General features: G+C 35.7%; 2 protein-coding genes across 2 annotated transcripts; one reads left to right on the top strand and one right to left on the bottom strand.

Moving 5' to 3' along the window:
* Positions 1-170: 170 nt before the first annotated feature.
* On the bottom strand, positions 171-2,902 carry LOC113237124 (Golgi reassembly-stacking protein 2). The gene is made up of 5 exons (XM_026473416.1): positions 2,771-2,902; positions 2,405-2,689; positions 2,016-2,324; positions 1,613-1,901; positions 171-753 (listed from the first exon to the last, which is right to left on the bottom strand). Exons 1-5 carry the CDS (start codon positions 2,831-2,833, stop codon positions 314-316), a joined length of 1,386 nt encoding a protein of 461 aa, XP_026329201.1. The 5' UTR covers positions 2,834-2,902; the 3' UTR covers positions 171-313.
* A 2,443-nt stretch (positions 2,903-5,345) lies between these two features.
* On the top strand, positions 5,346-21,341 carry LOC113237309 (hyccin). Its single transcript, XM_026473706.1, has 7 exons — positions 5,346-5,568; positions 5,968-6,130; positions 6,460-6,554; positions 7,459-7,676; positions 12,255-12,505; positions 14,540-14,656; positions 20,531-21,341. Exons 1-7 carry the CDS (start codon positions 5,371-5,373, stop codon positions 20,989-20,991), a joined length of 1,503 nt encoding a protein of 500 aa, XP_026329491.1. The 5' UTR covers positions 5,346-5,370; the 3' UTR covers positions 20,992-21,341.
* Positions 21,342-22,416: the final 1,075 nt, after the last annotated feature.

Below are 22,416 nucleotides of genomic sequence, written 5' to 3'. Positions count from 1 at the left end.
AGAAAATTATATTTTATATCGTTTATTTACCATTTTAAATGTATCCTTAAATAAAATTTAGGAAGGCAGAACAAGATATTAACACAGACAAATAATAAATTTATTGAATTTGTGAATAATTTGTAAAAAGTCAATCAATAAATTAAAAGTTTATTAGTGACTACGCACTTCTTTATCTGCCTCCTGTCATCTTATGCATCTTACAGACAGATAATTTGAACATAAATTTAAATAACATGGACATTGCCAAATAAAACAAATCTAAGCTTATCATAATTAAAATATGTCATTTATGTGTATCATTAAACACATTTCACGATAATAAATCCTGTTGTTGCTGAGCTTGTTGGTGGTGAATCTCCTGCATGGTGGAAACAGGGAGAGTAGCACTTACGGTGATTGAGGGCATTCCCGGCAAAGAGACTGGCGTCACTATCGGCAGTCCACTTGAAACTGGCCCGCTTGACATTGGCGGAGGTTGTATTGGCGTTGGCGCGAAACTACTCATATCAAAGGTGGGTACTAAATTAGGCATACTTTGAGGGATAGCAGGGGGAGATGCTACATGTGCTGTATTTTGCATGAGGGGTGCAGATGGCGTAGCTTGAGATTGAGAGTAGTTAGGCATCATCGGTATATAAGGCTGCGGTTGATTCATGGGAAAACCGGGTAGACTCGGAAGTGGTGCTGGGGGTTGCATACTAGATACTGACGGTATACTACCAAGATTGGTTAATGTTGCTTCAGCTAAGCCTGAAATAAACAAAAAAATTTTATTCATAGATGAGAAGATTGAAGCATAAACACATTTGAGGTGAACAATTTTCTACATAAAGGCAACCTTGGAAGGACGCCTGACATGCCAAAATGTATAAAAAATTAACTACTTATGGTCTCAAATAAGACCGATTGCATCTTGGCAAAAACATTAAATAAGCATAATGGAAATTATGATGCGGAAACTGAAAAATTACAAAGTTAAATGTACATTTAATGTTATTTGTATGTGAAATGCTAAATTACATTTCACATCAGGCAGTTATTGTTAGAATAATCACCTAACACATAGTGAAGTATACACTTATAGGCTAAAAAATATAGAGAAATACCTTTACTTCAAGTATAATAACTAGTTATAGTAATTGTGGATTGTATAATGTATTTAATTACATTTCTTGTCTACAAGATACAATGTATTTTTGCATTACTTTCAAAGTATTTTTAACCGACTTCAAAAAAAAAGGAGGAGGCTCTCAACTCAAACATGTTTTTTATGTATGTTATGCGATAACTCTGGCATTTGTGAACCAATTTTGATGATTATTTTTTTTTGTTGGAAAGAGGGTACCTTAGAAGTGGCCCCATTTCAATTTGAAGAAAATATTCCACCTCTAAGGGTAGCAAACTAGGGGATGAACGACTTTTAAGGTTGGTTTTTTTAGTACTCTGTACTGATTAAATATTTAGGATTTCTTTTGAATTATTGAAGAAGATACACATTCCCTTGCTGATTAAAAATAGTTTATTAAATGAAGAATTTTTGCACCAGAAGTAAGCATTCATGATCTGAGCAATTTTTCTTTGGAACTTTCAAGTTATAACTAATACTTACTGCTGGAATATGCAGCCATGTTAGATACAACTGATTGCGGTTGTGACATGGGCTGCTGAGTCACTTGAGATTGTTCCGGACTCTGTGATATATTAGGGCCATAGCCAGGATTTACCAATGGTACTCCAGACAAAAATGGTGGTGGGTTTTCACCACTGCCCGTGTTAGGTACTTGCGAGGCACTGTTGAATTGAGAGCTTAAAGTCTTATCATCTTGTATGGTCAAGTTTTGAAGACCAGGTGTTAATTGAGTCTCCACATTAGGCGTTTGTTGGTTTTGTGGTAATAACTGGAAGAAAAGTGTTTCATTTACAGTTTTTGCTTACTGGAATATTCTTGTAGCAGCAGAATCAATGTCTGCATACTTTAAATAAAAAATATTTTTATATTTTCTAATACATACTGCTTCATTGTATTGTTTAGAAGGAGCAGGAGCGTTCGAATTTCTAATTGGAATTCTATGAAGATATCCATATCCCATTCCACAGCCAAGACTTCCTTCACCACCCCAGTTGTGGTTTGGAGTAATGTGAACCTCACGGCATGAATCATCATTTATATTATATACATAAAGCTTTAAAGGTCTGCCTTCGTGAGCTTCGATCAAAGTGAACAGGTCCTCACTCTCATGCATGATTGAATCGGCACCAATTATGTAATCTGAGAATGGTCGCAGCCCAGCCATCTCTGCCGGGGAGGACGGATGAACTACCTACAAAATCACAAAGCAAGATTAATGCACAATTTACCGAACTGTCGTGGGTAGCACCACCAATGTTTACAAATGCTCACCAATACGTGCCAAACATTTTCATTAGCTCCTTCAAAAGAACAAAATCTAATACTGACGCCAAGCAAGCCCTGCCCGCCCCAGCTATTGCTGGGGGTCACCATCACTTCTCTCACCGACTGCGTTTTGCTACTATAAACTAACATTTTGATAGTCTTGTTAACATTTGCGTTAAGCAGTTCCTTCAAAGTGTCATTGTCTTGGTCCAATCTAATATTTTCTATGGCCACTATGAAGTCAAAAAATGCCTCCAGGTTGGCCTTCTGCCCTGGAGAGCCGTCCTGCACCTGGAAAATAAAACATTGACGTGTTACTCACAACGTCGAAACAAAGTACACCGGTAATTCGATGTATGTAGTGACACCAACCCGCAATACATGGTACCCTTCAGAACCGCCCCCTGGCACTTCAGCACTATGGGAAGAACCCATTGAATTAATGTACAAATCTATAAAAAATAAATTTTAATAATTATTTGACAGAAGTATTCCAACAACTGCAACAAATTTTGACTTTGACGTTTGTTGTTTTTCTGTACGACGTGGCACCCAATATTTAACGAAAAGTAAAATTAAGACAGAAAGTTTTTTATTTTTCTCTGATATTAGCTTAGAGGATGGAAAAAGAAGGATGTTAGCCACCAAACAAAATAGATAAAAGGATATTGATTTTCAAACTCATTATGCTCAAAAAACTTATGATCTTTTATTTACTTTTTAAAAGTACGATTTGGTCACGTCACTAAAAAAAAAGAAAATTAAAACAAATAATGTCGAGTGCCAAAAGGTTATAGTACTGTCAAAACATTGCTGGAAAAAAATTGTAATTTCAGGAAATGTATTTTAATTCACTTTGAAGCAAAATTAACGTATTTCAGATTTGTACCTTAATTTGAAATAAATAAACGAAAACTCGACAGAACTCCAAAAAAATAGAAAAATTGAAATGGTGCGTATAGTTGTGCTTAGCAAGACAAACTTCAACTTTTACTAAATAATGTACTGTTTTTTTTTCTAATTACGAAATGTTAAAGTCATACAAAACAGGTGATACAACTTTTTTATATAATACTTATTCGTTCCTAATTTATTAACGTTAGGTACCAATATATAGTAATTTAACTTCAAGGGGTGTGTCCTTCAAAGTGTAATAAAGGTACGGTGTGAATCAGATTAAATTACCTTGACTTGATCACTAATGGTCAATACGGAAATTGAAACTGTTTCTAGTGATATATATCAAATACAAACGACTTTTGGTAATATTTGTGTATTTGTATGTTTGTGTGTGTGCTGCAGTTTAATTGCCCAATATGAAGGCAAAGGCCACATTAAGCCTATGCATAAGTCAATACTTAATCTATGTACTCAAAATAATATTACACATAGCGATGTGCGATTGTGTTGTTAATTGCGCGATTGTGTGTTAGTAATCTCTAACATTATCCCTATCATTTGAATGTCAAATTACTAACCTCACCTACTACACTAGTAATGTACTAATTTTCGTATTTGAATGATCATTAATTACTAATTAGTCATACTAATCCATAGATTCCATAGCGCATTTCTGCTCATGATCACCTAGCCCTCTCTGACGTATGGTAAATAATTTGATGGGGACAGGGATATTTTGGTATGGACATGATGAGGATGAATGAGGAGTTCCGTGTTCGTCAGGATGGCTGTAGCAAACGAGATATACAAATCAAAGTGCTCATTATTTACTACCTATTTTCTACTATTTAGTACCTTTATTGACATTTCCGTTGGATCAAAGGTAGAAACCTTTGCGCTTTTTATACAAATATTTATTACCTAATTTCTACCTAAACATACTTTTTTTCACTATTTTAGGAAGCTTCTAAAAAATTTATTTTAAAAAATTTGCAAGATATCTTCTAAAAAGACAGTTTATCTTTTCCGTGTGCTAACAATACAGTTTTGCAGGCGCTTACCAACAATGGTTTCTGGATTATCTTTGCAAGCAATATTTTATAACAATTATTATATTAATTACTAGTTGAATTCACTGTTACAAATGTTAATTCCATTGTAGGTATTAAGGAATGCAAACAAATTATGATCAGTTATTTATAAATCAATTACATGGAGAAAATAAACTGTCTTTTTAGAAGATACCTTTAAAAAAGCGTTTTATTATTATTTTACTAATACTAGCAACATTCAAAGTCGCACATTGCTAGATACACATCTACTCAGTTTTTGGTGGTGGCCTCTACCAGGTCCTTCACACCATGTACACAATATAAATATAGAGGCATAATAAAACTACTTAATTTGTTTGCTTATCTGACTTTTGTGTCCATTTTAAGTACGTCTTAAAAAAGGGTCTAAAAATTTTATTATAAATGGAGTTTTCCAATTTAGCTGATGATTGAACTCCTCATATTGGTCAATTTTATCTTTACATTTAGAGTGCTCAAATTATTTGACAAACTGATTACAATACATACAAGGTTTGAAAGTGTTCAATGCACCTTAAATTTATTGATATAAAAAGACTTTCATGTAAATTACATTGAAAGCTTCTTGTATGTAAATATTTTTCGTTAGTTTATCATTCAGGTTGTATCGGCTTTGATATGGACCGTATGTATGTATATGTATATTTAACAAAACTAATTGATTACTGGAAAATGGCATACACAATATACATACAAGTTTCAGCATAGCAGAGTAATTAGCTGGTTAATCAATTGAAATGTTTAATCAATAAAATGTTGTAATATGGTCCAGTCTGTGTTGTAATTAAATTAAGTGTAGTCCCTTTTAAATAACTAATAAATTATCATGATTGGTAACTGTGAGACGTAAACCAGTATGTAGTCTCCTGACAAACAATTACTCTCCAGCTGGATCTAACAGCCATCTAATTTCTCTCTTTTCAGCAGTGGCAATAATTTTTATAATATTCAAATTAGGTGAATTCATTATTACATATAACAATGGCAGATTGGAAAAATTTGATAGTTGAGTGGCTGCAAGAATATGCATCATTGCAAGAGAATGAGATCAAAAGCTTTGCAGCAGAGCATGAGCACAACCACGAGATAGCCACAGCCATTTTCAAGCTTCTGTACAATGAAGAAGAGGGTGATCATATCCACCACTGTGCTTCGCAGATTGAAGAAAAATATGAACAGGTATCTTTTTAATTCTAACTTTTTTAGACTGTTTCTTGATGAGAGATGTCGGTTCAGGTTAACACAGTAGTGTTCAATTTAATTAATTACCATAAAAAGCACTTACAAAATCAAATATGACCTACTTAACTATTATTATTCTGTTTTTGATCTAATGTTATATCAATGACAAACTATAGTAGCTATAGCACAATAAAATAATAAATAACACATAAAAATGTATAAGTTGTGATAAATCCAAATTATATATATTTATGTATTTAGACATCTTATGGCTGTGTCCACCATTCAAATATAATGAGAATAAACCAATGCGTTATGAGCAAGCAGTCGTTTCAATCGCATCTACCACCAACTAGACAGAAGCCTGAATGAAATATAGTTTTCCATTTTTTTCAGATGCTAGAAGATGTGTGCACACAACTATTCAGCTTCTACAGGTCCAAGGAGGTTGAACTACAAAGGTTTACTCTGCAATTTTTGCCCGTCCTTATCTACAAATATCTAAGTGTTGCGGCACAGGGCTTGAAGTCTTACCGCTGCATTGAAACATTGCTTATAGGTATGTAAATCAGATTACATTTCAAGTACAAATACGAGCATCTATCATGTATTGCCAAGTGGCCTAAAGTGTTGGTTATGGAAGTTATATTATGTTATCAACACTAATTTCTTCAATCATTCTGTACTAAATAAAATGTTTTCAAAGGTAATTTTAAAAAATGCTAATGTCTTGTTCCACAAACCATTCCGCTCTATCCATTGATTGGTGAAATTTCACATAAATGAGATGGTCATCATTCATCATTTGTTCCTTAGCAAAAACCCTATTTCATTCCATTCTTTTTTGTATGGCTGAATTAAACATGCCAAATTTGAATTGTATTTCAGGGTTATATAACTTTGAAGTTGTAGATGAAAATGGGAAACCTAAAGTTGTATCGTTTCGGTTGCCATCATTGGCTCAGGCTTCTATTTACCACGAGGTAGGTGCAGTTTGTTTATTTTTGTACTAGAAAATGTTACACAATTTAAAAAAAGAAACTGCCTCCAAATGCTGTTCTGACACACAGAGGTCCCTAGTTCAATTCCCAGGAAAAATATTTGTATGGTCTACACTTATTTCTCTTGTGAGTTTGGGTGTAATTTGTGGTTGTACTACTACTACTACTATACGTGTATCCGTTGTACCCGCGATAAAGGGTTTCCCTGGTGCGGGGCTATGAGTGTGTGCGTTACAAAAAAATTATGTTATAATTGCAGTAGAGCTCTTTATGAAAGAGTTTATCTCCAGGGAAGTATTGCCACCTTACCAATTTCTCTCGGTTTCGAAGGGTAAGCACCCAGTGCGCGCTTTCACGTACATTAATAGCGAATCTGAATTCTATTTACTAGGCAACCACATTTAGGGTCGTATTCCAGAACAGTACTCAATGCTCAAGTCAGGATTTGAGCAGACTTGAGTATGATTTCAAACACTGAAATTACCACCCTACTGGCAAGGACTTGATTATGATTTTCATTGCTCACTGCAATACTCAAATCAGGACTTGAGTATTGAGTAGAGTTTTGGAACACGGCCCCTAAATTCCTTTGAATAACCGTGCGGTGAGCGCGATGAAATTCGTGTTAAATAAATGCGCCCTAAGGGTGCTAGTGAATTTACAGGCACATAGGACTTGTCAACTTATATCTCAGGGTGATGGGCGCAGTGACAGTGCCCGTCAGATCTTTGCGATTTAAAGCTCTGAGTGGCACTGCTGTGGACACTGGCACTGTTATGGACTGGCCTGTGTGTTGCCACCAGGCACACAGCTCATTCGTCCCGTCACTTGGTATTATAATAATAATAATCCTTATCTATTGTCAATTTTTAATACTTTGTTGCAGCCACTATCTTTAGGCCCACAGTTTCTGACTGAAAGTGCACTTCGAAGATGGGAGGAATGTAACACAAAATTAGTCAGCTGGGGTCCACTGTCTCAAGTGGAAAGTATCAACGCTCAAAATAGATTGAAAGTAATGTCAGCGTTATTGTTCATATACAATCGCCAGCTCAGTTTACTGCCAAAACTTGCTTTGAGGAATTTATGTATTGCAGCTTCAAGGTATTTACTTAATCATTTAATGTTTTTTTTAGTGCTGGATGTTAATATGTCTTTACTATAATAATAAGTTTAATAATAAGTTTATTTTTTTACTCAACAACTAATATCATCAACCCATTTATACGTCCTACTGCTGGACACGGGTCTCCTCTTAGAATAGAATATAATTTTTTTGCAATGCAATAGGGTGGGTACATTATAAATGTTTGTGGTAAAATTAGTTTATTAGTTTGGAGAACTTAATCCTATTTAGCCTTAAATAAGAGCATGCAAATAATACAATACATTAGGAAATTGATTAAACTGTAGTCGTCACCAAATAAGAGGCCAAATTTGACACTTGTCATCGTGACGCGAATAGGGATGTGGACTAATCACATTATACGATTTTCACGAGAAATCGATTCAAAATTTTAAGAGTTTGTGATTGTTTAGAATATTTTTCGGTTCATTGTTGTTCAGGGGGCCTAAAAGGCCAAATCGTGCAATTCAGTTAAAAGCAATTAATTTACAGAATTCCTTGCAACTCTGTAGCAATTGCCCTTAACTTGAATGAATTGTATGCAATTCTTTTAATTTTGGTTTTATAGTATTCATAAATGGTTTATTACGAGAGTTTAGTGTAAATAAGTTCATCAATAAAACAACTACATAAGTCAATATTTTTCCGGGAAATCGAAGTGACTCGGTGAAATTCGGCGATTAATAGCTTACAACACTATTATTTAAGATAAAATAGCTTGAGGACGTAACTATTTTCAGGACGTTTCGGAGTAACTCAAAAGTGCATTTTATCACATATGTTTTGTTATAATATTTCAATAAATTGTATGTATTTTTTTAAAACTCAGGTATGTTAATTATTGTTTCGTTCGTCGCATTCAAAGTTACATACTATCGCCTTCTTTAGCTGTCAAATTTGGCCTCTTATTTGGGGACGACTATAAAACAAGATAATGTCATTATTTAAAAATTAATATATTCATCAATTTCGGATCAACCACCTATTTATTTGAAAAAATCGTCAATCGAGTAGAATAACTGTTCTACAAGCCAAGTCAGTCAGTCGGGCGAGAGTAAACCCTAAGGCCTAAAGGCCATAGTCCGCCACACAGACACAATGAGTTTTCCGAGAGTTCGTGAACCTTCTTCGATGTGCAGGTTTCATCACGATGCTTTCCATCACCGAAAAAGAAAAGTTAATGGTAAATTTCAAATTAAATTTTGCACATGAACTCCGAAAAACTCGAAGTTTCTCCAGAAGGAAACCCGGATTCGAACCCACGGCCTCTGTTTGAGAGGCGGTAGGTCAAACCATTAGGCTACCACGGCTTTAACTAATAATAATAAGAAATAATTTATTCATCGAACAACAAGGGCTCTTTATATTTGTATTAGTACCTAAGATCTGTTTTTATAAGGTAATTTTAGCATTTAAAAATTAATTAAACTTACTACATTCCACTTGAAATGCGCCACAGTGGCCAATATGTACACAGTCCTTTCTGTGAACGATTATGTACAGTATACTGTTGAAGCTGTCACGCACCCTGTACACCAAGGATGTGCATATTTTGGGTAATTTTCAGATTAGTTTTCTGTACCAAATTTCGGTGGCAATTTTTATTATTTAAGTAATCGAGTATATTAAAGTGATTGAATGTGTGAAGTAACACGAATATTAAATAATAAATATTTCTTGATAATATTATCAGAAATATTATTTAATGTCTGGGAACCTATGTTCTAGAATATTCTAGAACATAGGTTCCCAGACTTTTGGTCCAAAAAAAAAAAAAAAAAAAAAACTTAGGTAAGATAAAAAAATTTCAACATTTCAGATTTTTTTTTCAAACGCAATAGCACTAGACAGCATCAATTACTTCTGAGGCCCTTACCCTGGGTCTCTTAACAATAGGGACCACTTTGGGAAAATATGTTCTAGAAAAGACTAACTTAGTAGGAAATACAAACCTGGAAATTACCTAGGAATTGAAACTATTTTTCCGGATTTAAATCGCGTGTATTTGTTTTTTCAAACAAACCAACGCTTCGGGCCCTTTACAGGTCCCATGGTCAGTCAACCGTGACCATGGGACGCCGGCGTCCGCGCATCAGCCGCGCGTTTCATTATGGCAGGGTTCATATAAACTCGTACATTACAAAAATTCCCGCGCCCAGAACGCTTCCACGGCCGCCGCTGTGTGGCCAGAGCATAAAAGTTTGCTTATCGGCTTTTCTTTTATTAGAATTACATTGATTTGTCAAGTTTTATTGAAATCGATTAACGGAAAGTGCACGAAACCGGATTCATTCCCTAGTTTGCCAATCTTAGAGGTGGAATATTTTCTTCTTTAAATGGGACCAATATGGAGGATTTTTTTGTTGGAAAGGGTGTGTCTTTCCCACAAAAAAAAAAAACTTCAAAATCCGTTCACAAATCGCAGAATAATCGCGTAACATACACACAAAAAAAATTAGTCGAATTGAAAACCTCCTCCAGGTTTGCTCTTAAAACCAAAATATTTCAAAATTTTTATTATGACACCTGGAAATATGTATATAGTACTGAAATACTACCGTAGTATAGATTTGGTTTCAAATTGTGTCCCTCCATCAAAATAAAATCACAACATTTTTTGTATTTAAACTGTGATACGAATGACGCCGGCCACACTTGAGCTGTGCGCTGTGCGCGGATGTATCAAATTAATTAGCGCACCCTTAATGCTCTGGCCACACAGAGGCGACCACGAAAGCGTTCCGGGCGCGGGAATTTTTGTAATGTACTAGTGCATATGAAACCTGCCAAACTGAAAATCGCGACGGCTGCGTGCCTGACGCTCTGCAGCTTCTATATGGCATTGTTTCATTAAAATGAAAAAAGTAACTTATATTTTGCCAAAGAATATTATTGTTTTGTTACCTGTACGAAATGCCATAGTCACTCATATATTGAATAACGAAATCGAAAATATAACTCTCATTGTCAAAGTTCGCAATAGGCAGAGTATCTTTACCTCAATTTCAAGGAATACACCTCCCTCTGAAATTATTATATTTTATTCTATATATTTTTTTAAATGTATCTATACAAATACTTTATTACGGCAAGTAAAGTTTTGAAGTCAAGTAATGTAAAAATACAGTTGTTTTATTTTGATTTTTTGCTTTTTACTTTAATTGTTATGGGATGCCAGAGGGAGGTCCATTCTGTGTATCTATTACTTGAAGTTGATAATATTCTGCCTGTTCTAATCTCTGTTCATTATAGGTTTGGTTATTTGATGACAGATCTATTATTCTATGAACAAAGGTGAAGGTTATCTGGAGAAATCGTCGCTGTAACCGATAAGACCGCTAATTGTTAATGTGTTTCATTTTTGTCCTGTAATCTTTCTATGTATGTGGTGCAAACAATAAAAAAATTATATCTAAAGCTGATATTTCGATAACAAAACTTTTAATCAAGGGATAAATTGACTCGGTTATTGATTCAGGTTTGATAAATCGGCGGTACTTTGCAGAAATCCATTTGTTACTCCGCGAATCCAGTAAAGGTTAACTCGCGGAAAATAACTGCGCCATGTTAATTTTTTTGTCATACAGTTAATTTTCCCATCCTCCTTCGTGTACGAGGCATTCTCAGGAGTTGTTGATTATACGACGCTCGGCTGAATAATGGTCTCGTTCATAACGGTTGGCCATATTTATACCACTACCACCGCCATTACCATCATTATTATTTGAAAGTACACACAACAAAGGCGATGACGCAACAATCAATTGTTCATTAATTATACATCCTCTAATGTTGTATCTAATTTATTTTCATCTATTCTAAGACACACAAACGTAATCCTTTTTCGCAAAAATATGTCAGCAGTTATTTTACACAATGTACCTAGCCTTCACTTCGCTCGCGTTTAATTATCCTATTAAAATGAAATAAAAATATGAATGTAAATTTATAATTTTTTTCAAATACGAAATTGAACAAAAAGTATTGGTCACTTACAGTCAAGAGCACGTCAAGCTTGACACTTTGTACTTTGAACCGTTCTTATCGTAACGGGCATAGAGTTGGATTCTTCAAGTCTTAAGTTTCAGACTTGACGTGCTCTTGACCCCTGTAGATAAGATCTTGGCGATTTAAAGCTCTGAATGGCAATGCAACTGCCATGGACAGGCGTGTCGCATACCACCAGGCGCACGACTTGTTCGTCCCGCCATTTGGTATTATAAAATAAAAACAGTTTTTAGTATATTTTGTGCAAAGAGATCGTTTATTTAGAAAATCGACGCCAAATGCAAAAAATGGATTGTGTATACCAATTTTGTAGGCTGCTTTTATATCACATTTCCTTAATGTTTACACACTGGCTTTTACTTATTCTTCAAGTAACGCATCCAAATTAACACTCTTGATGAGAAAGTTAAAATAAATAGAAAGTTTTGCCATGTCTTGAATAATCTCTCTTTATAAGATGGGAGTTTGAGAAAGTAAGGCATGGAAATGATTGTTGATAAATTGATGACGGTAAATATAGTTGCCTTTATATATATTTTTTGTTCCAGAATAGTCACTCAGGGTTTTACGAAGAAAAATAGTTGTTCTCGTAATACCGCCAAAGTAATACCAAGGATCCCAGTGTCGCCCAGTTTCCTGCTAGAAATGATAGAAGGAGCATACTTCGCTATGTTTAATGAGTTCTATACATTCGCTCTGGCGGCTGTGAAAGACATCGACACGAGGGCTCAGTACGAACTATTCCCTGACGTTATGTTGGTCACCAGCGCTGTTATCAATTCATTGAAAAACAGCTCAGGTACTTTCCACTCACAACTATTTGGTAATGATAATGTACCCTACGTTGCGCGTCTACTGCAGTACACACACTGTACGACCTACCAAAGAGGTCTGTCTGTGTAAAAAGCTGTTCAGATTACTTCAAATACTTATAGGCGTTATTCGCTGCCGCTGTGGGTAGCAAAATCCGAGTCATTATTCAATAAATCATTATTCAATACCATTATTTATTAATATGTCAAGTAATCGTCACTAAAGCTCAACTCACACTGGCGCAGAGTCGAAGCGTCGCGTCGCGTCTTGTTTTTCAACTACAACGCCTGGCGACGCGCGACGACATTCGCATTAGTACGCGCGGTGTCTGACACCTCACTGCGCCCAAGTAACGTCGTCATCGCGCGACTCCATATTTGCATAACACAAATTTGTACCTTAATTATGGGAAAATAGAGATGAATATGCTATAGGCGAAAAACATGACGCGTCGCGACGCTTCGACTCTGCGCAGTGTTAAGCAATAATGTGAGTATTACTGCGTTCCGGTTTTCAAGGGTAAGGGCACTGGTGAAATTACACGCTCATGGGACTTGTCAACTTATGTCTCAGGGTGACGGGCGCAGTGGCAGTGCCCCTCAGATCTTTGCGATTTAAAGCTCAGAGTGGCACTGCAACTGCTATGGATAGGCGTGTAGCTTACCATCAAGCGCACGGCTTGCTTGTCCCGTCACTTGATATTATATAAAAATGGTGCTTGTGTGCCCATGAGCTCTTTCAGCTCATTCCTCCCGCCCCTATTTTTACCACCCGACATCTGTCGTACGGCGGGAAATCATCCTTATTTGGTCGATATTCCCTTTTCGTCACCTTTTATTACGCGCACAGCCCAAAAATGAAATTCCCTGCCTGCGACGGTGTTTCCGCGCACATACAACCCGAGTATCTTCAAGGTGCGACTGAATAGGCATTTTCTAGGCGAGCTCGTTTCACCGTAGACCTTACCTTTGCTGCAGGGCTAGGTAACAGTGACGAGGCGTTCATATAACTAGATTCTCACCGGCTTATGTAAATCAACAATCCTCAGTACTTAATCAATTTATTCAAAAAATTCAATAATAATTATGTCCTTAACAAAATTCGTTTATCATAGGTTTTAAAGTAATTTACTAGATTTTGTGCTCAGTTTTTATGTAAGCTAACTTAACCAGTACTAGTAACGTGTGTACAAATAAGGTGTTATCTATGTCGCCAAGGCGTCTTTAGCGATAAAAAGGTTATTTAAATATCGGTGGTTTTTGCTACGGCTTTACTAATAACAATTTTCACGCAACGCCACTGCTATTTAGTGGCCATGAGCAAATATATCTACGTCAAAAAAATGTCTCAAACGAAAATACTTACTTTATAATTGATTTACTAAGAACTGTATTCAAATTGTGCTCGAGTTTATTGTGAATCCGATCTTTTTATTGGTTGAAACAATCATATTACAACAATGGGTCGTTATACGGTCCGGCAACTTTGCACGTCCGATACGCGTCAATTTTAACATCTTTTTATCATTAATTGAATATTTTTGAAGTAGACAATTATTCTCGAAAGATCTTATCGTATTGCTAACATATACTATAATGCTGCCTGTCATCGTAGTGAAAGAATTTCGTCGCAGATGATATTCGATGAGAATTTTGAGATGATATGAGAATTTCGATGCAATTACGCGTAACTAGCATTTGATTATGAGTTTCCTTTTCGGTACTTTAATGGCCAAATCAAATCCGCGTGACTTATTAAAAATTAAAATCGTAGCTATAGAAATCACAAAGTAATAACGTTAAATCCCTCCCCTGTGAAATTTGGTTTAGTGCAAATAAGCGCTTTTTACCAATACGCGTATGTAGATACGCGGATTTGCACTGTCCCCGACGATTTCCCAATCTGCGATTGTTACCCATGTTGCGTCAAATGTACAGGAAAGGAGTGATACGTCGTGCAGGGATAAAATATGCGTAGAAAGCCCTCTATAATATTAATAAATCACTCGCCTGTCTTTCAGGTCAACCGTCTGATGGACCAATGGGCATAAGCGTCGCTCTGTCGCCAGCTTCGACTACAGTTACGATGTCAAAGTCCATGATTACCAATGCTTCATTTCGGACTAAGAAATTACCAGGTAATATTAAAAATACACTTCTTATATTTGTAACTATTGTAAAATGTATTATCGTAGTAAAACAATTTAATACTAGATTCGTTCTAAAATAGTATGGTAGTAATTTTGTACTGTTTTTTATTCATAAACAGATGAACATCATTCATTTTGCATGCTGCCAAACGAATGCTCATTATCTCACGTTTCGGACCGTTTTTGGACTAAATACGTTTTTGTCTACGAAACAAGCGATAATACAATATCAAAAGGCTTATTTAAAATGTTTAATGGAGATTTGTGGAAACCATCTTTGAAAGAACCTGAGAATTCTGACACAAAGTCAAACTCTTCAGTTAGATCACAAGAAAGTGATAGTGACGTCAATAAATCCATATCACGGGTTTTCAATAATGATTGTCAGTTATTAAAACTTACATCAATGCAAAACTAGAGGTAGGATCGCATATTACAAAAATAGTCACAATAATGGCAATAAGCACACATGCATGTTATAATACTGGTGTAGTATAGTGATCTCCGCGACAAAACCCACAACAGTAGTTTTAGACTTGTGCACTCAAATTATTAAAAAATCTTGATTTGCGTAAAGAATGTTCACTTGTCAACGTAACGGAAAGTACCTTAGTTATGGTTTCCACACCTTTTCGTTTGAGGTTGTGCAGAATTCGTGATAATTTGTAGGTGTCTTCTTACGGGTGAATTGCGCTACTCGGCAATTTATTTTCTCTTAAACAAAAGTGAGGCTGGAAACTCAGCATTTTAGTTTCGTGACGAGATAAGTAGAAATTAAAAAAAAACTCTTTCAAATAAAACACACACCGGACACATTTAGCGGAACACAAGTGATATCTCCAAAATGATGCAGTTGTTTTTTTTTTCGAAAGTCTGATCGGTTATTTTAGGTCTAATTTTGAAATAATAAATTTGCCGACTGTCATGTTTTTCATTCATTTGCTTTAATTTCCAACTAATACAGGTTAGTCAGATAGTTGATTATACGTCCTTGTAAATTTCGTAAACTGTGGAAAAAAATTGATTAAAGTTTGAATTACTCGATGTTAAACTGTTACAGTTTTTAAATTTTCACCTGTTCCTGCTGTATATGATTATCACTAATTACAGATTTCTTATCACGGTATGAGTTCTTTTTATTTTCCCGATTTTTGGGAACGGTTACATGCTCCATAGGCACGGTTTGACATGTCAAGTCTTAAAAATCTATATTGCTTCTTGTTTGTTACAAAATCTAAACAAATACGCTTTATTTAATTACGATTTTTTTTAAGTTTGAATTAGGCTAAATGGATATTAAAAGATGTGAATTCTAATTACTGCTTTATATTATTTTTTGTTTTGCTAAATGTGCTTGTGTGTGTAGTAAATTGTTATATTACTACGTATAAGTATCAATTGAGCTTTTATTTCGTGATTCTTTCAAAGAGTTAAAGATTTATTTAATGCATGTATAGTACTTAGGTACTTTGATCATTCGATTGCAAATTAGTGTTCAGCTGTAATAGTGCCTGAAAGGCCTTCACAAGCAGAATTGCCAGCCGAAGACCCTAAACTGCTTTCACCGTACAAATCCACCTCTAATAGCGTTATTTATTACAAACAAATAAAAAGTTATATAACATTACAAACAAAAAAGTCAGTCCAATCGGTAGATCCATTCGGGAACCATGATGCCACAGACAAATATACGTACTCGCAGACAGAACACGACGCCAAAATCCTTATTATTTCGTCCGAGGTTTTGATTTTCACGATCATAATAGAGCAGTCGTGGAATAGTAAATCACATTTAATTAGATATATTTAGCGTCACGTAACATTGCTCAGTAATTCGGCAAACAATAAATAGTAGGTATTCAAAAGTGAGAAAGAATGTCATACTTCTCTATTTCATTTGCAGATCGAAATAAATTGTTTATAAGATGACAAAAGAAAAATCAGTTAATGCTATGCACTAATGAATTGCAATAATTTATTTAAATTTTTGATGCCAGGTATGCCCTCTAGAGTTCATAGATCCCGTCTATACATACATAGCAAGTACACTACTCGTACATACAAAAAGTCTCGTGGTTTCATTTAAGTACAATAGGCTAACCACTTAAGGCGCAAGCCAGTCTTGTGGCAATGAATTTTGGTCTTTCCTGCTCCATGTTGCCTATTATTGTTTTTTACTGTCTGGCAAATTTTTGACAGTATTGCCATTTTAGCTAAAGTTTTTCATTGTCTGGCAAAGTTTTGGCAGTGTTGCGATTTAAACTGGATTCATCTGATAAACTTTTGACAATATTGCCTCTTGTTTTTTTTTTACTAATTATCTGGCACACTTTCGACTGTGGTGCTATTTAAACTACAGTTTTTCACTCATTATCTGGCGTACTTTTGCAAGTGTTGCCGGTTTTTTTAACTAGTTTTTATTATCTGGCAAATTTATGACAGTATTGCCGCTTAAACTACAGTTTTTACTAAATGTCTTCCAAACTTGACAGTGTTGCCGTTTAAGCCATCAAGCTTTTCAAAGTTTGCATCACTAACTTACTAAGTAATGAACGACACGAGCCGGAACGACAGAATAGCAATGCCAGCCATTCAACTTGCACATTTAGACGGCTGTTGTGCACATTTCTAAACCTTACACGTTGCTCACATGTCTACATAGAACCTACGTCTGAATATTACTTCTCAACGGGTGATGGCAATGTAAAAGATTACGAGTTTGATTTTAATGCCATACTGCGGAAGTCACACGAACGTTTAACTCACAAACTCAATATTAGCAGCACAATTTTAAGGTCTAAATTACCTTGCCTGTCTTTCATTTAAGGACATCAAAGATTTTAGGTTTAGAAATACGCACATAAACTCCATAGTTAATGTAATTTGATCGATATTACATTATAGTTCGTAAAACGTTTAGCTTTGGAGCACAAGCAATCAATAAACAGTACGGCAATGCAGCACTATCGTTTATTTTATACCTATATTATAGACGTATTTTTGCTTTAAATATGTCTTTTTTTATGATACCCAGTGATGGGACGAAACAGTCGTGCGCCTAACATTGTTGTTAGACTAAACATTTTCAAGTTTATCAAAAAATATAACGTTGTGAATTTTCTTTCAGTTTAAAGAACCTCGCGCAATGTGAATGAGAAAAAAAATCAGTAATAATAAATCAGGGTTACTTTTATAGATATCGACCTGCCAATACTGTAGTCATAGTATAAATATTTACACTATAGCAGGTGTAATATTCACCACCTCTATAACACATCGTCATACCACGTCTCTCTTCGACCTATTTCAGGTTGTTAATATTTTACAGGGTTATTTGTGAAATACTAACATCAAAAACTGTAACTTTTGTGCTATGACTTTTAATAATTCATCAGTTTTACGTTCGTACAAATAATATTTAAATAGGTCGCTCTAAACGGTGGTAACTCTGTGCGGTTACAAAAGAAAGCGGCAGTATATTTACGCTTCCATTTTCTTTCTTTCACCGGACTGGTGTTTACTAACCCGTCGTCGTTAGGGAGAACGCTTATGGTTGAACTTTACTACCTTACTACCAAATGTAGATATAAAAATTGTCAAACAATACAAAAACTTATTAAATTAACTATTGGTAAATTTATTATGTGAAAAATCATGGAACAAAGTTATTGCTTATGATGTTAGTAATATAGTCCTGTGTGGTTTTTATTATGTGTGGTATTTTACTAATGATTGTAGAATCCATATTACATTATAGATCGTAAAACATTTTGCCTTGGGGCACAAGCAAGCTTTATACGTCACACGTGCTAAACACGGGTTGTTATTATAAAAATCTGTGACTCTATCGTTACAAGAGAATGAGATATTTTTATTTTACTAGTAGTAGAGCTCTTTGACCAGGGAAGTACCACCTTACCTATTTCTGCCGCCAAACACTAATGTGAGTTTCCGTTATGAAGGCTGGCGAAATTACAGTCACATGGGACTTATCAACGGTCTCATGGTGACGGGCGCAGTGGCAGTGCCCCTTAGATCTTTGCAATTAAAAGCTTTGAATGGCACTGCAACGGTTATGGACAAGCGTGTAGCTTATCATCGGCACACGACTTGTTCGTCCCGTCACTTGATATTATAAATGAAAAAAAAAGTAAGTCTCTTCTAGCTGTACATTAACAATTTTTTTGGCCATAACCTTTGTACCTATATGTATAGATATATACATAGACTCGAATCGATCAACGACTAGTTACCAGAAGTTTCAGAGGAATTCACCGAACGGCTTTCTTCATTTACTTTAAAAAATATAATTAATAAAAAACCGTCCTCAGCGCTGGAAAGTGCGCGAAACCGGATTCATCTCTTAGGTTGCCACCCTTAGAGATGGAATATTTTCTTCAAATTTAAATGGGACCAATACTGAGGTATACTGAGGTCATTGAGATCGGTTCACAAAAATTATTGCGTAACATGCATACAAAAGAATACTGTCGAACTGATAACCTCCACTTTTTTCGAAGTCAGTTATAAAATAAACCGTTGTCATGGAGGTTTCGTTTCATACATTTGCAAAACAGCAAAATTGATTCTAGAAACTGAATCGCAATAAGCCAATCAGAAAGAACTTTCTGTCCTTCAGTAATTCAAACGAAAAAGATGTTGTACGTTCACGTCGGTTCGAATAGAAATGAAACGCGCAACGTGTTTTTCGCTCTTGCACGGTGTCGACTCGAGTCAATTCTGTATAATAAGACAAGTATAGAAATTACTTTCTTTTACATTCGGATTAGTGTTCACTACCTAATTTCCGTGGCAATTTTTATTATTTAAATATTCAAGTATTTATCTATTATTTATACTATAGTGTAATTATTAAGTAATATTTCACAATACAATACTCGAATATTAAATAATAATGCACGATAAAAAGTCGAATACTTGTATAATCAAAACTTAGTTGTCTGTCAGAAGAGTTCTTGTACCTTGGGTCAGTCATACGACGACGCGTCGGTATGGCAAAAACTGTCATGCACAACTTGCAAAGATATGGAACGACAGATACATTCGCAATAGAACAAAGATACACATAGTTTGCACTCTAGTCTTCTCCATATTTTTGTACGGCGCAGAAGGCTGGACGGTTAAAACCGCTGACAGGCAAAGAATTGACGCTTTTGAGATGTGGTGTTGGAGTTGCATCGTACGAACGTATCCGTGCTTGAGGAATTGCAGTTACAAAACCACAAACGCTTTTCTTCGTCGCGCTGCTACATTTATATGAAGTTATCATACTTGTCTTATTATACTTATTATTCTATTATTTAGTTTTCAAGCTCTATGACCCAAATAATATTAAAATATCTAAATAAAAGATGTTTTTAATAATAATATGCCGTGTGGTGTCCTGCTTAGAATAGAACTCCGACAACTCCCCCCATTACCTTCTCTTCTTGTGGGTGTCGTACAAGGCGACAAAGGGATCAAGAACAAGCAATGAGGATGGGCAGCAGCATCCTCGAGTACACCTGCATTCAAACTGCGACCGCCAACCCGCCTGCCAAGGGTGGCGATTATGGCGAAATCCCCCCAAATCATGGGCAAAATAAAATCAAGACCTCCTAGTCCCCTAAGCTAGCTAGGCTACCAAAGCCAATTGCAGACCACCCACAAGGTGGACTGACGATCTGGTGAATGCTGCGGGAATCCGCTGGATGCAAGCTGGGTGCAGGACAAGTCGTGGCATTCTTTGGGGGATGCCTATGTTCAGCAGTGAGTGTGTGCGTTATGATTAAGCAGTGGACGTCTTTTGGCTGAAATCATGATAATGATGATGAATAATGATATTATTTTGTTTGTTTCCAGATGACATACCGATACAAGCTGGACAGGCAGTTCCCACCGACCCACCGGACGGACTCACATCAATCACGGAGGAAGGAGAATCTGACCCTGCAGCCCAACCTATACAACGTGGCGGGGTGGTCCGCAACTCCAAGCCGAAACTCAGTGCGTTTCCCGTCCTCGGCAAGAAGACTAAAGACGGCAAAGACAAAGCTGCGGCCAATGAGAAAAAGGTCACACTTAAGGAATCTTCAAAAGGGATATGGAATTCGCTCAGTGGCGGTGGAGGCGACATGGTCGACTCACAGAAATCTAGCAGCATCGAGGTAGACGCGAACGGTAGTGTTAAAGACGATAAGATATCGATGTCCTCTGTGCTGAACAGTACGGAAAACTCCGACAGTCGCTCCCAGGTGACTACCGACTCGTTGGATATGGAGACGACTCCTCGTTTCGCCGCCATGCAAGTTAGTTCCGTATAAAACTTATTTCCATTGCTTCCAGTTTCTCGTTGTTATTTCCATTGTGGTGAATGTTACTATGTAGGTTAAGAATGATGTAGATATATGAAAGGTGGTAGTGATTAGGGATGCACGAGTTTTTGCTTTGAAACGATTTTTTGTATCGTAATGGATCATTTATGCCTCTTAAATGGATCTCATAAAAATCGTTTCAAAATTTGTAATAATTATTACATGATTTAATTGCCAATCGTTTACATTAACTAAACTTTCAATAATGATGTCATATAACTTAATGCCCAAAGCATTGTCCTCATCTTTATGAGACTTTTGTTTAAATTATGAATACGACCTAGACGATTCAATTCGCCTTAATATTGAATCGATTCACTTAAAAATCGCATAGAAATTAATCGATTCAAATAATCGCTAGATGGTATTCAATTAAATCGATCTTCATAAAAATGAAATCGTAATGCGCATCCCTAGTAGTGATCTTTCTAATTAGTGTTATAGATGGGTACGTTCCGGTAAGGTGTTATCCATTATCCCTTGACGAATGGATAATAATAGTGTTTATTCCGATTCACAACCAGTTGTTGCATTTGAATGAAACCTGGATGCGAACCCATTATTTTAATGTTTACTAATTACGTTTATAATATTTATGGATATAATGTTACTTAATAATATGGAATACGAGATTGTTGTTTATATTTAGTTTCGAAATTTAATTTAATTAAAACAATTCTTGAGCTGTTCTACTAGAATTTTATTATTATTAATTATATATATATACTCTAATATATTTACCTAAATTTCGTGTTTAAAACCTCCCTCAGAAATAGTAATATTTTAACTTTTTTTTTAATATCAAGTGACGGGTCAAACAAGATCGTGCGCCTGGTGGCAAGCAAGCCTCTCCGTAACAGTTGCAGAGCCACTCACAGCTTTAAACCGCAAAGATCTGAGGGGCATTTCCACCGCACCCGTCACCCTGAGTCATAACTTGACAAGTCCCATGTGCCTGTAATTTCACCAGCACCCTTACCCTTCAAGAACCGAAACGTAGTAATGCTAACATTAATGCTAGGCGGCAGAAATAGATATGGTGGCAGTACTACCCTGGACGAACTCTTTCACAAAGACCTCTATTGCTACTAAAATTACAATATACTAACTACAATTATAATATTTTTCTTCTAAAGACATTACTTAGCAAAACAAATGAAAGTTACACATCAGAAACGTACAAACAAAACGAAACACAATACATTAATTCCTGGATTTCAGAGTGAGGTATTATCGACCTCTTAAAGACGTAAAAGTTATTATATTTACTTAAAATTCCTTTTCAAAAGAGGTTTGAGTAAATATATTTCTCCTCCGTAATACTAATTGTTTATTTGCATCTCATATTTCCTCACCTGATACGTTTTTTTCATC

Source organism: Hyposmocoma kahamanoa, unplaced genomic scaffold, assembly GCF_003589595.1.
Source record: "Hyposmocoma kahamanoa isolate Upper Pololo Valley unplaced genomic scaffold, ASM358959v1 93, whole genome shotgun sequence".
NCBI classification, from domain to species: Eukaryota; Metazoa; Arthropoda; class Insecta; order Lepidoptera; family Cosmopterigidae; genus Hyposmocoma; species Hyposmocoma kahamanoa.
This window is presented reverse-complemented; position numbering and strand designations above follow the sequence as displayed.

What these genes read in the sequence shown, in the direction of transcription:
- LOC113237124 (XM_026473416.1), bottom strand. Translation starts at nt 2,833, where the DNA reads ATGGGTTCTTCCCATAGTGCTGAAGTGCCAGGGGGCGGTTCTGAAGGG. An exon ending in AAGGGTACCATGTATTGCGG is followed by an intron (nt 2,690 to 2,770) that starts GTTGGTGTCACT and finishes TTTATTTTCCAG; the next exon opens with GTGCAGGACGGCTCTCCAGG. An exon ending in AAAATGTTTGGCACGTATTG is followed by an intron (nt 2,325 to 2,404) that starts GTGAGCATTTGT and finishes GTGATTTTGTAG; the next exon opens with GTAGTTCATCCGTCCTCCCC.
- LOC113237309 (XM_026473706.1), top strand. Translation starts at nt 5,371, where the DNA reads ATGGCAGATTGGAAAAATTTGATAGTTGAGTGGCTGCAAGAATATGCA. An exon ending in AGGCTTCTATTTACCACGAG is followed by an intron (nt 6,555 to 7,458) that starts GTAGGTGCAGTT and finishes ACTTTGTTGCAG; the next exon opens with CCACTATCTTTAGGCCCACA. An exon ending in TCGGACTAAGAAATTACCAG is followed by an intron (nt 14,657 to 20,530) that starts GTAATATTAAAA and finishes GTTTGTTTCCAG; the next exon opens with ATGACATACCGATACAAGCT.